Source organism: Ornithorhynchus anatinus, chromosome 11 (assembly GCF_004115215.2).
Source record: "Ornithorhynchus anatinus isolate Pmale09 chromosome 11, mOrnAna1.pri.v4, whole genome shotgun sequence".
NCBI lineage: Eukaryota > Metazoa > Chordata > Mammalia > Monotremata > Ornithorhynchidae > Ornithorhynchus > Ornithorhynchus anatinus.
In genome coordinates this window covers 15,711,500-15,725,861 of record NC_041738.1, presented here as the reverse complement: position 1 = coordinate 15,725,861, position 14,362 = coordinate 15,711,500, and the positions used below count along the sequence as shown (strand labels likewise).

Below are 14,362 nucleotides of genomic sequence, written 5' to 3'. Positions count from 1 at the left end.
ATCCCCTGACTGTGGGAGTCCCTCGGGGTTCGGTTCTGGTTCTCATTCTATTCTCCATCTACGCCCGCTCCCTTGGAGGACTCATTCGCTCCCATAGCTTCAAATACCACCTCTGTGCCGATGATTCCCAATTCTACATCTACAGTCCTGCTCTCTCCCCCTCTCTGAAGTCTTGCATTTCCTTCCGCCTTCAAAGTATCTCTACGTGGATGTCCTACTGTCACCATAAAGGTAACTTGTCCAAAACAGAACTCCTTATCTTCCCCAAACCCCATGATTTTACCATCACTATAAGCAGCACCACCATTCTTCCTATCTCACAAGCCCACAACCTGGGCATTATCCTCGACTCATCTCTCTCAGTCAATCCACATAATTAATGTAGTATTAAATCCTGTTTAAATCCTAAATCTAACGACATATCCTATCCCGCCTCCATTACTATATCAACCTCCTTGCTGACTTCCCTGCTTCTTGTCTTTCCCCACTCCAGTCCATACTTTACTCTGCAGCCCAGATCATTTTTCTACAAAAACGTTCAGTCCACGTTTCCCCCATTCCTCAAGAGCCTCTGGTGGTTGCCCAGCCACTTCTTCCTCAGAGAGAAACTTCTTATCATTGGCTTTAAAACACTCAATCACCTTGCCCCCTCTTACCTCACCTTGCTGCTCTCCTACTACAACCCAGCCCACACACTTCTCTCTACCAGCCTACTCACAGTACCTCGATCTCATCTATGTCTCTGCCAAGCACTCACCCACCTCCTGCCTCTGGCCTGGAATATCCTTCCTCTTCATATCTAACAGACAATTACTCTCCCCACCTTCAGAGCCTTTTCGAAGGCACATCTCTTCCAAGAGGCCTTCGTGTCCTCTTCTCCCACTCCCTTCTGCGTCACCCTGATTTGTTCCCTTTATTCACCAGCCCGCCTCAGCCCCATAAACATTTATTTACCTATCTGTAATTTATTTATATTAACATCTGTCTCCCCCTCTAGACTGTAAGTTCGTTACGGGCAGGAAATGTGTCAGTCGTATTGAGTGTTTACCGTGTGTTGAGAGTCGTACTAAACATTCGGGAGGGTACGGTGTACCAACTCTGTTATCATATTCTCACCCAAGTGCTTAGTACAGTGCTCTGCACACAGTAAGTGCTCAATAAATGCCACTGATTGATCAAGACAGACCTGGAAATAGATTACAGATAGGGGAAATGCCAAGATGCAAGGATATGAGTGCTATGGGGCTGAGAGTAGGGTGAATATCAAGTGCTTAAATGGTCCAGATCCAAGTGCATAAAAGATGCAGAAGGGGAGGTGAGAAGGGGAAATGAGTGCTTAGTGGAGGAAGACGTGATTTTAATAAGTCTTTGAAGGTGGGGGAGTGTGATGGTTTGTCATACATGAAGGGGAAGGGAGTCCAGGCCAGAGAGAGGACATGGGCAAGGAGTTGGTTGCAAGATAGACAAGATGGAGGTACAGTGAATAGGTTGGCATCAGAGAAGCGAAGTGTGTGGGCTGGATTGAAGTAGGAGATGAGAGAGGTGAGTAGGAGCCAGGGAGTTGAGCGCCTTAAAGCCGATAGTAAGGAGTTTCTGTTTGATGCGGAGGTGGATGGACAACCATTGGAGGTTTTCGAGGAGTGAAGAGACATGGGCTGACTTGTTTCTAGGAAAATGATTGGCAGCAGAGTGTAGTATGGACTGGAGTGGGGAGAGACAGGAATCAGGGAAGTCAGCAAGGAGACCGCAGTAGTCTAACTGGGATAGGGTAAGTGCATGGATTTTAGTGATGTGAGGGTAGAACAAACAGGATTTGGTGAAGACAGAATGAGAAAGATGAGTTGTGGAAAATGCATGGTTAGTTATAGACTTCTAAGACAAGGAGGACGTTGGTATTGTCTACAGTGATGGGGAAGACAGAAAGAGGACGGCGTTTGAGTGGGACGATGAAGAGTTCTGTTTTGGGCATGTCAAATTTGAGATGTCGGTGGGACATCCAAGTAGAGATTTACTGGGGACGAGAGGAAATGCGAAACTGTGGAGAAGTCAAGGGCTGAGAGAGAGATCTGGGGAATCATTCACATAGAAATGGTAGTTGAAGCTGTGGGTTCAAATGAGCTCTCCAAGGGAGAGGGTGTAGATGGAGAATTGAAGGGCTCCCAGAACTGAACCCTAAGGCCCCCCCCCCCGCACAGTTAGATGATGGAAGGCAAAGAAGGAGCCCATGGAAGAGGCTGGTAAGGAGCGGCCAGAGAAATAGGAGGAGAACCAGGAGAGGATGGTGTCAGTGAAGCCAAGGTTAGATAAAATCTCCAGGAAATGGTGGCGGGGATTGGGGATCCACCATGTCGAAGGCAGCTGAGAGGTCAAGGAGCATTGGGTTGGAGTAGAGGCCACTGGATTCGTCAAGAAGATCAGTTGGTGACCTTAAAGAGGGCTGTTATCGTGGAGTGGAGGGAGTGAAAACCAGATTACAGGACATTGAGGAGAGAATTGGAGGAGAGGACGTGGAGGCAGTGGGTGTAGACAACTCACTCAAGGAGTTTGGAGAGGAATAGTAGGAGGGAAATGGGGTGAGAACAGGAGAGAGCCATGGGATCAAGGGAGGGTTTTTTGAGGATAGAGAAGACGTGCATGTTTGAAAGCAGTGGGGAAGGAGACTTTTGAAATGTGAACAATTGAAGATGGCGGTCAAGGAGGGAAGAAGGGAGCAGGGAAATGTTTTAATAAAGTGCAGAGGGTTGGGGTCAGAGGCATAGGTGGGGGGGAGATTTTGAGAGGAGATGGGTGATCTCTTGAGATACCGCTGGGAAGGATGGGAGGATCGAAGAGAGGGCGGGAGGAGGGAGGGACTTGGAGGAGCGAGGAAGAGTTTGGGAAGATCATGCCTAATGGTATCACTTTTATCCATTTAGGTATGTGGCCAGATTATTAGGGGCAAGAGATTGGGGGCGAAGGGACAGGAAATTTGAGAAGGGAGTTAAAAGTCCAAAACAGTATCACCCAACAGCTCATGCATAAGAGCGGAGGAAACGTCATGGGGAGGTGATCCAGGGCTGGTGGTTGGTGATATGAGATCAGCAGAGGGGTAGGGGAACGAGGGGGTTGAGTTCAGTGAAGAGAACCCTCCTGTCCTTCTGTCTGCCTGGGAGGGTTGGGAAAGCCAGGCCCGAGGGCCCCGTCCCATAGAGAAAGACAGACCTGACCATTTATCGTACAATAGGTAACCCTGGTCCCGGGGCTGGATCATGGGCTGTGGTGGCCAGAGGCCAGACTGTGGGCTGTCCCTGCGGGCTCCGGCCCTGCTCACCCCTGGCTGGGCTCCCAAGACCCGGCCCCCACCACTGGGTGCTTTTACTCCCCAGATGCTGAGTTTGTGTGCGAGCGGACACTGAAGTACTTTCTGGGCGTGGCCGGAGGACGCTGGGTGGTCAGCCACCTGTGTAAGTTTCGAACACGGTGGGGGCTGCCGGGGACCCCAGTCGCTCTCGCCCGTGCCCGCTTGGGGAAGCAGCCAGGTCCTCCCTCGCCACACTCAAGTGGGCACCTGAGGTTGGAGCGGAGAGGGCTGTTGGGTGGAAGCCAAAACCCCCGGGCGCCGACACCGAATCAGTCTCCCGGGTTGGAGGGGGCCAAGCTGCATCCTGGGGTATTTGGGTGGGGGTGTGCGTGAGGAGGACGTGACTCTGGGATTTCAGTGGGCTCAGGAGTATCCTGACTCTGACCTGTTCCTCTGCTTTCTTCCCCAGGGGTCACCCAGTCTTTTCAAGAAGGCAGGGTGCTGGCTGAGGTAGGCTGAGGCCTGGTGCTGCTGCACAGAGCCAGAGGACGGGGACCCGGCAGGGACCCGAGGGCGGGGGCTGGGGACCGGGGGATTGGGCGGGGGCGGGGGCCGGGCCCGGGTGGGGGCCGAAGCTCCCTCCACTTCAGAGGCCGCTGGTGGGGGCATGGGGAGATGACTGTCCCTAAGTCCATCCGTCCCACCCGGGGAGGGCACCGGCTGCTTGGGCCTTGCACCCCAGCTGCGTGGCAGGAGCCAGAGAGTCACTGTGGGAGAAATGACACTACCAGGGTCTCCTGGCAGTCTAGAAGCAGGGCCCTGGCCCTAGGACTTGGTTGTGGAAGCCATTGAAGACCCTCTTCTCCAGCCCCCTGGTAGACGTTTGACCCCTCACCCACCCCGCCATCTCCACCCCACAGAGGAGTGGACCCCAGACTCCTCAGGCCAGCAAGAAGGGTTAAAGACCACCCCTCCCCACCCCAAGCAAAGCGGAGCAGCGGAGAGCCCCTCTTCCCCCCAGGGACAGAAGGGACCCCCGGGGACAGGAGTCATAAAGCCTCTTGTGCCACACTCGGTTCCAGCAGTGAAAGTCCCATGGGCAGGGAGGGGGCTCCGGTTGGGCCCGAATGACCTCCCGTCCTCGCGGTCAAGGGCAGATGTCACAGCGGCTGTCCAGCCGTACCCCAAGTTGGACATCTGGGTGGGGCGGAGGGGCCTGGGGGAAAGAAGTGGCCCTGCCCCCTCTGACTCCCTGGACCCCGTTTCTCATAGCGGGACTTTGAGGTGAGAGGGGACGTCGTGAACGGGAGGAGCCACGGCGGCCCGCGGCGGGCGAGGGTGGCACAGGACCGAGAGGTAGGACTGAGGAAATTGGTCGCGTGCAGGTCTGACAATCTATTCATCTGTCAGTCAGTCAGTGGCTTTTATTATATGCCTATTGTGTGCAGAGCACTGATCCACACACTTGGGAGAGTACAGTGCAGCAACAGAGTTAAGGAGTCGGGATTCCTGGCCTCCAGGAGCTTACAGCCTCGTGGATTTGGGGTCCTGATCTTTCCCGGGGTGGATGAAGGGAGCGAAAGGTCAGGTGGGGAGCGAGGCTGAGACGCAGCTAGCCCCCAGCGCCAGGATGTGCTTTTCTGCCTTTATCTCTGTCCGGTGGGAGGAGGGGCATCAGCCCAGACAACGCCAGCCTTGGCATCCCCGCCCCTGCCCCCGGGGAGCCGCTGGGTCCCTGGGTCCCGTGGCCACTCTGACGGGCTCAAGGGTCTGGTTGCCACAGGTGTGGGGGGCGGGAGGGAAGCCTGGCATTTCCCCAGGCCGCTGCGGCGCAGAAGCTCCGATCCAGCCGGGAATTGTGGCCCTCGAGCCCGGGCGTTCCCGGTTCCCGGTCCGGGGGAGCCGACGGCCGCTCCTTCTCTCCCCAGCTCTTCGCAGGCCTGGCCATCTGCTGCCTCGGGCCCTTCACCGACATGCGTTCGGGTGAGACCCCCCTGCCCCATGCAGCTATGCACGTTCGGGCCCCTAGCCGGACCTCCAGAGGTCACCCTGCCCTCCATGAGCCCCTGGAACCCCTTTGGGAGGGAGAGGGTCCCCTGCCAAGCTGGGAGGGCTTCCTCAAAGAGGGGTCTCCTGGCTGCGCGGGGAGCCATTTGGGGCCATGCCGAAGAAGCGGGCGCCTCTGGGCCAGACAGCCCTGACCGGGATGGGGAGGGACTGGTTGCCGCGGGGAGCTCCCGAGACCCACCTAGGAGGGCCGTGGGGGTCCCGAGTTTGAGGGCAGGTGGGGCTGTGGTGCCTGTCTTCTCCTTGGAACCCCAGGGCGGGAGGAGAGGACCCAGCCCCCGCCTCGAGCCGGGGGGGGCGTCTCCTGGGGCCCCGGGAATCCTGCTGCCGCTTGGACAGAGTCCTCCTGCCCCACAGCGGGCTAAGGGAAGGTTGGCGGAGCACAGGGAGAATTGACGGGGCAGGGGAGGGGAGGCTGAGCCCCTGAGCTGGGGCCCTGCTTGCTGTGTCCGTTCAGATCACCTGGAGTGGATGGTGGAGCTGGGAGGAGCGTTGCTGGTGAAGAAGCCGTCTTTGTTCCCAGCCGGAGCAGTATGCACCCCTGGGGCTGGCGGGTTGGGGCGACGGAGGGAGGGGAGCGGGATGGGGGAACATTTCGGGAGAGCACAGGTTTCCCTGAGCCTGCAACCGGACTCTCTCTCGGCCCCTACAGCGGGTCGCCCCCGTTCTGGTTGTGGAGCCTGAAGCCTGGGCCGAGGACGGCAGTTTCCAAGGTGAGACCCTGTGCCTAAGCCAGAGGGAGGGAGAGAGGGCGGGGGGGGGGGGAGACAGAGAGAGAGAGAATACTTGTGTGCTCGATCCCTATACATTTAGAGTGTGAACAGAGAGAGAATACTTGTGTGCTCAATCCCTATACATTTAGAGTGTGACACACTTAGGCCTGAGCCAAGTACTGAGTCTGTGTGGGGGCCTTGCGTGCATGTGGGTGTCGTAAGAGTGAGAAACCTGCCCCTAGCCAAAGGTGTGTGTGGGAGGGGGTGACATACACACATACAGTGGGAGGTGGAGTGGAGGGAGAGGGAAGTGGGTGGTAGATAGAGTCTGTGTGCCCGGGTGGAAGAGGACACTTATAACATTTACTGAAATGGCATCTATGGTTGTGGCCCCCTGAGAATTTCTTCCACCCTGTGCTTGACTGCGGTGAGAGGTGGTGGTGTCTCCTGCCACAGTGCCACGAGACGGGTTCCAGGAGCCCAGTCACTGTGCAGAATGGGGACTCCTGGGCCGGGCAACCTCCCCACCCCTCGGCGTCCAGAGACGAGGGACTGCTATGTGGGAGCTGGCTGGGGGCCGAAGGAGGTGCAGAGGGCAAAGGTCACAGGCCCGACCCCTTCCTAGCACTGTCGACCCCGGCTCTTGTGTTTTGTCTGTAGGGATCCAGCGGGCGTGCCTGGCGACGGTGGTGACCCGGGAGTGGGTGCTGGACAGCGTGGCCCGCTATGAGCGCCAGGATTTTGGTCCCTACCTTGTGTCCCACCTCTTGACCCCATCCCCACCGTGATCCATGTGCCCTGGGCTGTAGAGGGGGGCGGATTCAAGAAGTGGGATCCCTCACTCTCTCCTCCCCTCAGCCCCAGCCCCAGCCCTGCTCCCCAAAGGGAGCCAGGTGAGATCTTCCCACTGATGCCAGAGAGCAGGATGCAGGGCTCCTACCCCAAACCACGGATGGGAAAGGGCGAGGGCGCGTTCGGGGGCTCCGAGGGGCAGCTGGGGCGGGGTGGGGAGAGGCGGAACCGACTCCCTCCTGGGGGACGAGATGCAACACTGAAGGCCGCATTCTGGTTGGGCTGACACTCGGTGTATTGGGCGCAGTTCCTTCAGCGCCATAGGGGGTTGGAGTGGAGGGAGCGGGGACCTGCCCTGAAGGAGGGGAAACAGGAGCCCCTGCCCCTCGCCCCTCTTCCCCCTGCTCCTGCTCCAGCTTTTCCTGCTCTTGACATCTCAGCTGGGACAGCTGCAGCTGGACACCTGCAGGCCCTGGGGGGAGGAGGCTCCGCACTGGTGGGGATGAGGGTTGGGGCACTCACCCTGTTGTGCCCGTCGACTTCACGAGTGTTTTGCGATTCATAAATAAATCCTCTCAGCTGCTGTGGGCTCCACCTCTGTGGGGAGGGGTGCGCGGGATGGAAGGGGGGCACTGTCAGGACCCGTTTGGTCTCCCCTCTCCTCACGACAGACCTTTCTTCCCGCTTCATCTACCCTTTCCCATCTGCTCTGTGCCTCTTCCCTCTGTCCGCCATGGCTCGCCCCCACAGTGCCCCTCGGTAGCAGGTGGAAAGCAGGGCTCAGAGAGGCGTGGTGAACTTATCAAGTGCTTAGTACATAGTAAGCACTCAAATGCTATTGACATAACTGCCTTTGCAGCACAGGGACTGCAGCACCCCTTCCCCAGCCCCCGAGCTGGGAGAAACCTGGCAGCGTGGTTGCCGGAGAGGTGTCGAAGCCGTGATATCGGCCTCACCTGTTCTCTGCCTTCCCCCTCAGAGGGACCAATGGGTTGAGGTAGGCAAGGAGGGGCTGCGTTTTTCTCAGGGGGCACAGTCAGATTAATCCTGACAGTCCACTGGACCCCCACCTGCCCAGGCCTCACTATGAGGCTCAGGGTCTTCCATCCTGCCCCCTGACACTTACACACACACACACACCCCATTGTCCCCCAGAAAGCAGGATCAGACTTAAGCAGGTCAGGCCAAACGGGGGTGAGGGGGTCAAGGGAATTGTACTAATTAATGGTGGGGGTAACTTCTCTAAGACTTTCCCTTCCAGTCCCCCTGCTTGCTGTGAACGACATTCAAGTCACTTAACTTCTCTGTGCCTCAGTTACCTCATCTGTAAAATGGGGATGAAGACTGTGAGCCTCATATGGGTAATCAGGTTGCACTATGTGCAGAGCACTGTTCTAAGCGCTTAACAGATGCCAACATTATTATTTATTGAACACTTCCCAGGGGCAGAACACTGTATAAGTGCTAATCCCATACTAATCCCCACTCATTCCGGCCGGATTTATCTTTGCACTTTTCCTCTGTGGCCGAGAGAAATCCACTTCACCCCTGCAGCACCGGCCCAGACCCGGTGGACTGGCCGGGGCGCCCCCGACTCAATCAGCAATATTTATTAGGCGCTTACTGTGTGCCAAACACTGCTCTGAGAGGATATAAACGAGGGAGAGGCAGGCACCAAAATAAATTACAGCTAGGAAGTGAAAAAAGTATAAAGCTATCTCCGTAAGTGCTGCTGGTGGTTGTGAGTACTTAAGTGCTTAGATGGCACAGAAATACCAAAATGACAGTTGGCTCTAAGATGGGGAGAATAGAAAATAAAGGCATCAAACTACAGTATTGAGCACTTTGTGCAGAACATTGTACGTGAGAGAGCACCCGCCTAGCATGCTCCCTTCAAAGGAGCAAGCTCGCTTTGAACAAAATCTTCAAGTGGGAAGCGGGATGAAGAAGCAGAAGAGAAGCCACGTGACCTAGCGGAAAGAGTAATAATAATGATAATGGTACTTAAGTGCTTACTATGTGCCAAGCACTGTTCTAAGTACTGGGGTAGATACAAGGTAAACAAGTTGGCCCACGTGGGGTTCACAATCCTTATCCCCATTTTCCAGATGAGGTAACAGGCACAGAGAAGTGAAGTGACATGCCCAAGGTCCCACAGCAGACAAGTGGCGGAGCCGGAATTAGAACCCACGACTTCTGACTCCCAAGCCCGTGTTCTTTCCACTAAGCCACGCCGCTTTTCTAGAATGGGGCTTAGGAGTCAGAAGGACCTGTGTTCCAATCCTGGCCCTCCCACTTGTTACTGTGTGATCTCGGGCAAGTCACTTAACTTCTCTGTGCCTCAGTTACTTCATCTGGAAAATGGGGATTAAGACTGTGAGTCCCTGTGGGACATGGACTGTGTCCAACCCCATTAGTCTGTATCTACCCCAGTGCTTAATACAGTGCTTATCAATCTGCCACCAAATCCTGTCGGCTCAACCTTCGCAACATCGCTAAAATCCGCCCCATCCTCTCCATCCTAACTGCTCCTATGTTAATTCAAGCATTTATCCCATCCCGCCTTGACTACTACATCAGCTTCCTTGCTTGGCTTTCCTGCCTCCCCACTCCAGTCCTTACTTCATTCCGCTCCCTGGATCATTTTTCTACAAAACCATTCGGTCCGGTTCCCCCCTCTTCAAGAACCTCCAGCGACCTCTGCCTCAAACGGAAACTCCTTTAAATGGGTTTTAAAGCACTCAATCACCTTGCCCCCTCCTACCTCACCTTGGTGCTCACATATTACAACCCAGCCCGAACACTGCTCCTTTAATGACCACCTACTTACTGTACCCGGTTTTGTCTATCTCGCCGCCAAGCTCTTACCCATGTCCTGCTTCTGACCTGGAATGCCCTCCCTCTTCATACTGAACAGACAATTATTCTCCCCACCTTCAAAGCCTTATTCATTCATTCATTCAGTAGTATTTATTGAGCGCTTACTATGTGCAGAGCACTGTACTAAGCGCTTGGGATGTACAATTCAGCAACAGTTAGAGACAATCCCTGCCCAATGGTAGGCTCACAGTCTAATCGGGGGAGACAAACGGCAGAGCAAAACAGAATGAAACAAAAACAAGACAACATTATCATGATAAGTAGAATCAAGGAGATGTATGCCCCATTGACAAAATTAATAGGGTAATAAAAAATATATACAAATCAGCACAGTCTGGGAAGGCCTCTTGGAGGAGGTGAGCTCTCAGTAGGTCTTTGAAGAGGGGAAGAGAGTTAGTTTGGCAGAGGTGAGGAGGGAGGGCATTCCGGGACAGCGGGAGGACGTGGGCCAGGGGTCGACAGTGGGATAGGCGTGAACGGGGGACGGTGAGGAGGTGAGCGGCAGAAGAGCGGAGCCTACGGGGTGGGCAGTAGAAAGAGAGAAGGGAGGAGAGGTAGGAGGGGGTAAGGTGATGGAGAGCCTTGAAGCCTAAAGTGAGAAGTTTTTGTTTTGTGCAGAGGTTGATAGGCAACCACTGGAGGATTTTAAGAAGGGGAGTGACATGCCTAGAGGGTTTCTGCAGGAAGATGAGCCGGGCAGCGGAATGAAGAATAGACTGGAGCGGGGAGAGACAGGAGGAAGGGAGGTCAGAGAGAAGGCTGACACAGTAATCCCCCTGGGATATTATGAGAGCTTGTACCAGCACGATAGCCGATTGGATGGAGAGGAAAGGGTGGATCTTGGTGATATTGTAAAGGTGAGATGGGCAGGCGTTGGTGACGGATTGGATGTGTGGGGTGAATGAGAGAGCTGAGTCAAGGATGACACCAAGGTGGCGGGCCTGTGAGACGGGAAGGATGGTCGTACCATCCACAGTGACAGGGAAGTCAGGGAGAGTACAGGGTCTGGGAGGGAAGATAAGGAGCTTAGTTTTGGACACGTTGAGTTTTACATGGCGGGCAGACATCCAGGTGGAGACATCCTGGAGGCAGGAGGACACACGAGCCTGAATGGAGGGGGAGAGAACAGGAGAGGAGATGTAGATCTGGGTGTCATCTGTATAGAGATGATAGTTGAAGCTGTGGGAGCAAATGAGTTCACCAAGGGAGTGAGTGTACATGGAGAACAGAATAGGACCAAGAACTGTCCCTTGAGGAGCCCCTACAGTTAGAGGATGGGAGGGGGAGGAGGAGCCCGCGAAGGAGACCGAGAATGAACGGCCAGAGAGATAAGAGGAGAACGGGGAGAGGACGGAGTCCGTGAAGCCAAGGTGAGAAGGTGTGCAGGAGGAGGGGACGGTCGACAGTGTCAAAGGCAGCTGAGAGGTCGAGGAGGATTAGGATAGAGTAGGAGCCGTTGGATTTGGCAAGAAGGAGGTCACGGGTGACCTTTGAGAGGGCAGTTTCAGTGGAGTGGAGGGGACGGAAGCCAGATCGGAGGGGGTGCCGGAGAGAGCTGGAGTTGAAGAATTCAAGGCAGCGAGTGTAGACGACTCATTCTAGGAGTTTGGAAAGAAAGGGTAGGAGGGAGATAGGACGATAACTGGAAGGGGAAGTGGCGTCGAGAGAGGGGTTTTTTTAGGATGGGGGAGACATGGGCATGTTTGAAGGCAGAGGGGAAGAAGCCATTGGAGAGTGAGTGGTTAAAGATAGACGTTAAGGAGGGGAGGAGGGAAGGGGCACATCTCCAAGATGCCTTCCCTGACTAGGCCCTCTTCTGGGTGCCCCTTGGACTTGAATTTACACCCTTTATTCACCCCTTCCTCAGCCTTATAGTAGTTACATACATAGCCATAATTAATTTTATTTAATAATGTTGGTATTTGTTAAACGCTTACTATGTGCAGAGCACTGTTCTAAGCGCTGGGGTTGACACAAGGGAATCAAGTTGTCCCACGTGGGGCTCACAGTCTTAATCCCCATTTTACAGATGAGGTAACTGAGGCACGGAGAAGTGAAGTGACTCGCCCACAGTCACACAGCTGACAAGTGGCAGAGCTGGGATTCGAACCCATGACCTCTGACTCCAAAGCCCATGCTCTTTCCACTGAGCCACGCTCCTTCTCCATTTTATTACTGTCTGTCTCCCCTTCTAGACTGAGAGCTCACTGAGGGCAGGGAATGTGTCTCCTAACTCTGTTATATTGTACTTTCTCGTGCGCTTACTAAAGCGGTCTGCACACAGTAAGAGCTCAGTAAATACCAACGAAAGGTTGTCTGGCACATAGTAAATGCTAAAATACCATTTTAAAAAATGAAAACCATGCCAGGGGCCACAGACTCAACAAGGGACAACTTTTTTGTGGGCACAATGCAGCCAAACTGGATTCCACATTTGGCCTTCTCAGCCATACGCATTCATAGGTGAACTTTACCAGTGGTGGGTTTTTCTTCCAATACCAAGGACAACTATATCATCATAATAATGATAATGGTATTGTTAAGCACTTACTATGTAACCGGGGCTGTTCTAAGCGCTGGGGTAGATACAAGCTAATGGGGTTGGACACAGTCCCTGTCCCACGTGGGGCTCACAGTCTTAATCTCCTTTGACAGATGAAGTAACAGAGGAGAGAACTGAGGTGATTTGCTCAAGGTCACGCAGCAGACGAGTGGCAGAGCCGGGATTAGAACCTAGGTCCCTCCCCTGCCCTCAAGGATCTTATATTCTAGCGAAGGAGGCGGACAGACGAAAAAGGGACTCGGTGAGGAGGAAATGGAGGCAGCAGGCATTATGGCCCATTTGAGGCATTTGGACAGGAATGGAAGGAGGGAGATGGAATGACCAAAGTTTTATTTGGGATTGGGAAGGCAGGATTATGTCTGAAGGTGGAGGGGTCAGAGCCATCAGAGCAATGGGTTGAAGATGGAGGTCAGTGAGGGAATAAGAGTGGGCGCAGGGGTTTCGAGACCGAACAGAGGAGGCGAGGCACCGGTGGAAAAAGTAGGATTTGAATGGGAGCAGGAGATAGGCTCGAGAGAGACCGCTAAGAAGGATGGGGGTGGGAGGGGTCGGGAAGGCTTGGGGGAGCCTGATGCTATCGATCTTGTCAACAAAATGGTTCGTTAAGTCGTTCGGTGCCAGGCAGGGGGAGGTGGGGGTCACTGGGAGGGTCGCGGGAGGGAGTTAAAGGGCCGGAATAAATTGGTCCATCATTCGGTGGTATTTATTGAGCACTTACTGTGTGCAGAACACTGTTCTAAGCATTTGCCTTCAGGATATCTCTACTTGGATGTCCCACCGACACCTCCAGTTTGACATATCCAAAATAGAACTCATCTTCCCCCCCAGCCCCAAACCCTGTCCTCCCCGTGTCTTTCCCATCACTGTAGACAGCACCACCAACCTCGTTGTCTCACAAGCCCGTAACCTTGGCATTGTCGAGAAGCGGCATGGCCTAGTGGCAGGAGCCTGGGCTTGGGAGTCAGAGACGTGGGTTCTAATTCTGGCTCCACCACTTGTCTGCTGTGGGACCTTGGGTGAGTCACTTCACTTCTCTGTGCCTCCGTTACCTCATCTGTAAAATGGGGATTAAAACTGTGAGCCCCATGTGGAACAATCTGACTAGCTTGCACCTACCCCAGCGCTTAGAACAGTGCTTGGCGTGTAGTAAGCGCTTAACAAATACCATGATTATTATTATTATCGTTACTGTTGTCTTCAGCTCATCCTTCTCATTCATTCCATGTGTTCAATTTGGCACCAGATCCTGTCAGCCCAACCTTCCCATCGCTACAACCTGCCCTTTCCTCTTGATCCGGTGCTACCTCACTGATCCAAGCATTATCCTACCTTGACTGCTGCATCAGCCTCCTCGCTGACGTCCCCTCCTCTTGTCTCTCCCCCCGTCCTGTCCCATACTTGACTCTCCTTCCCAGATCATCGTCCTAAGAAAGCATCCAGTCCAAGCCTCCTCACAACCTCCACTGGTTTTCCAGCCACCTCTACATCCAACAGAAACTCCTTCCAGAGGCTTTAAAGCGAACAGCGTGGCCCCTCCTATCTTACCTTAGTGGATTTCCTACTACAACCCAACCCGCATGCTCCGTTCCTCCCAAGCCAACCGACTCACCGTGCTTGACCTCGTCTATCTCACCTCTGACCCCTTGCCCACATCCTCCCTCTGACCTGTAAACTCCTTTCCCCTTCATATACCACCACTCTCTCCATCTTCAAAGCCTTGTTAAAATCACATCTCCTCCAAGAGGCCTTCCCCAACTAAGGCCTCGTTTCTCCTACTCTATCTCCCTTCTGGGTCATCAGCACACTTTTATTTATACCTCTTAAACACTTGATATTCACCCTACCCTTCCTATTCTCTGCCTACCAACTCTTTATACTATACTCTTCCAAGCACTTTGTATGGTTTTCTGCACACAGTAAGTGCTCAATAAATACTACGGATTGATTGGGAGAGCATAATACAATAGAATTAGTAAGCATGTCCCCTGCTCACAAGGAAAGCAGTGCAGCCTACTGGAAATAATAATAATAATAATAATAACAGCGGCATTTTTTAAGTGTTTATTA

At 53.9% G+C, this 14,362-nt stretch overlaps 1 protein-coding gene across 2 annotated transcripts in view; it reads left to right on the top strand.

The window, feature by feature from the left end:
* BRCA1 (BRCA1 DNA repair associated) overlaps window positions 1-7,435 on the top strand; it is a 37,446-nt gene extending 30,011 nt beyond the window's left edge. For both annotated transcript variants that reach the window (XM_029074682.1, XM_029074683.1), the window contains exons 13-19: window positions 3,366-3,443; window positions 3,750-3,790; window positions 4,553-4,636; window positions 5,209-5,263; window positions 5,805-5,878; window positions 6,000-6,060; window positions 6,721-7,435. In XM_029074682.1, the coding sequence (XP_028930515.1) occupies window positions 3,366-3,443; window positions 3,750-3,790; window positions 4,553-4,636; window positions 5,209-5,263; window positions 5,805-5,878; window positions 6,000-6,060; window positions 6,721-6,848 (521 nt within the window). In that variant the 3' untranslated portion in view covers window positions 6,849-7,435. The remainder of the gene's footprint in view (window positions 1-3,365; window positions 3,444-3,749; window positions 3,791-4,552; window positions 4,637-5,208; window positions 5,264-5,804; window positions 5,879-5,999; window positions 6,061-6,720) is intronic.
* The last annotated feature ends 6,927 nt before the right edge of the window (window positions 7,436-14,362 follow it).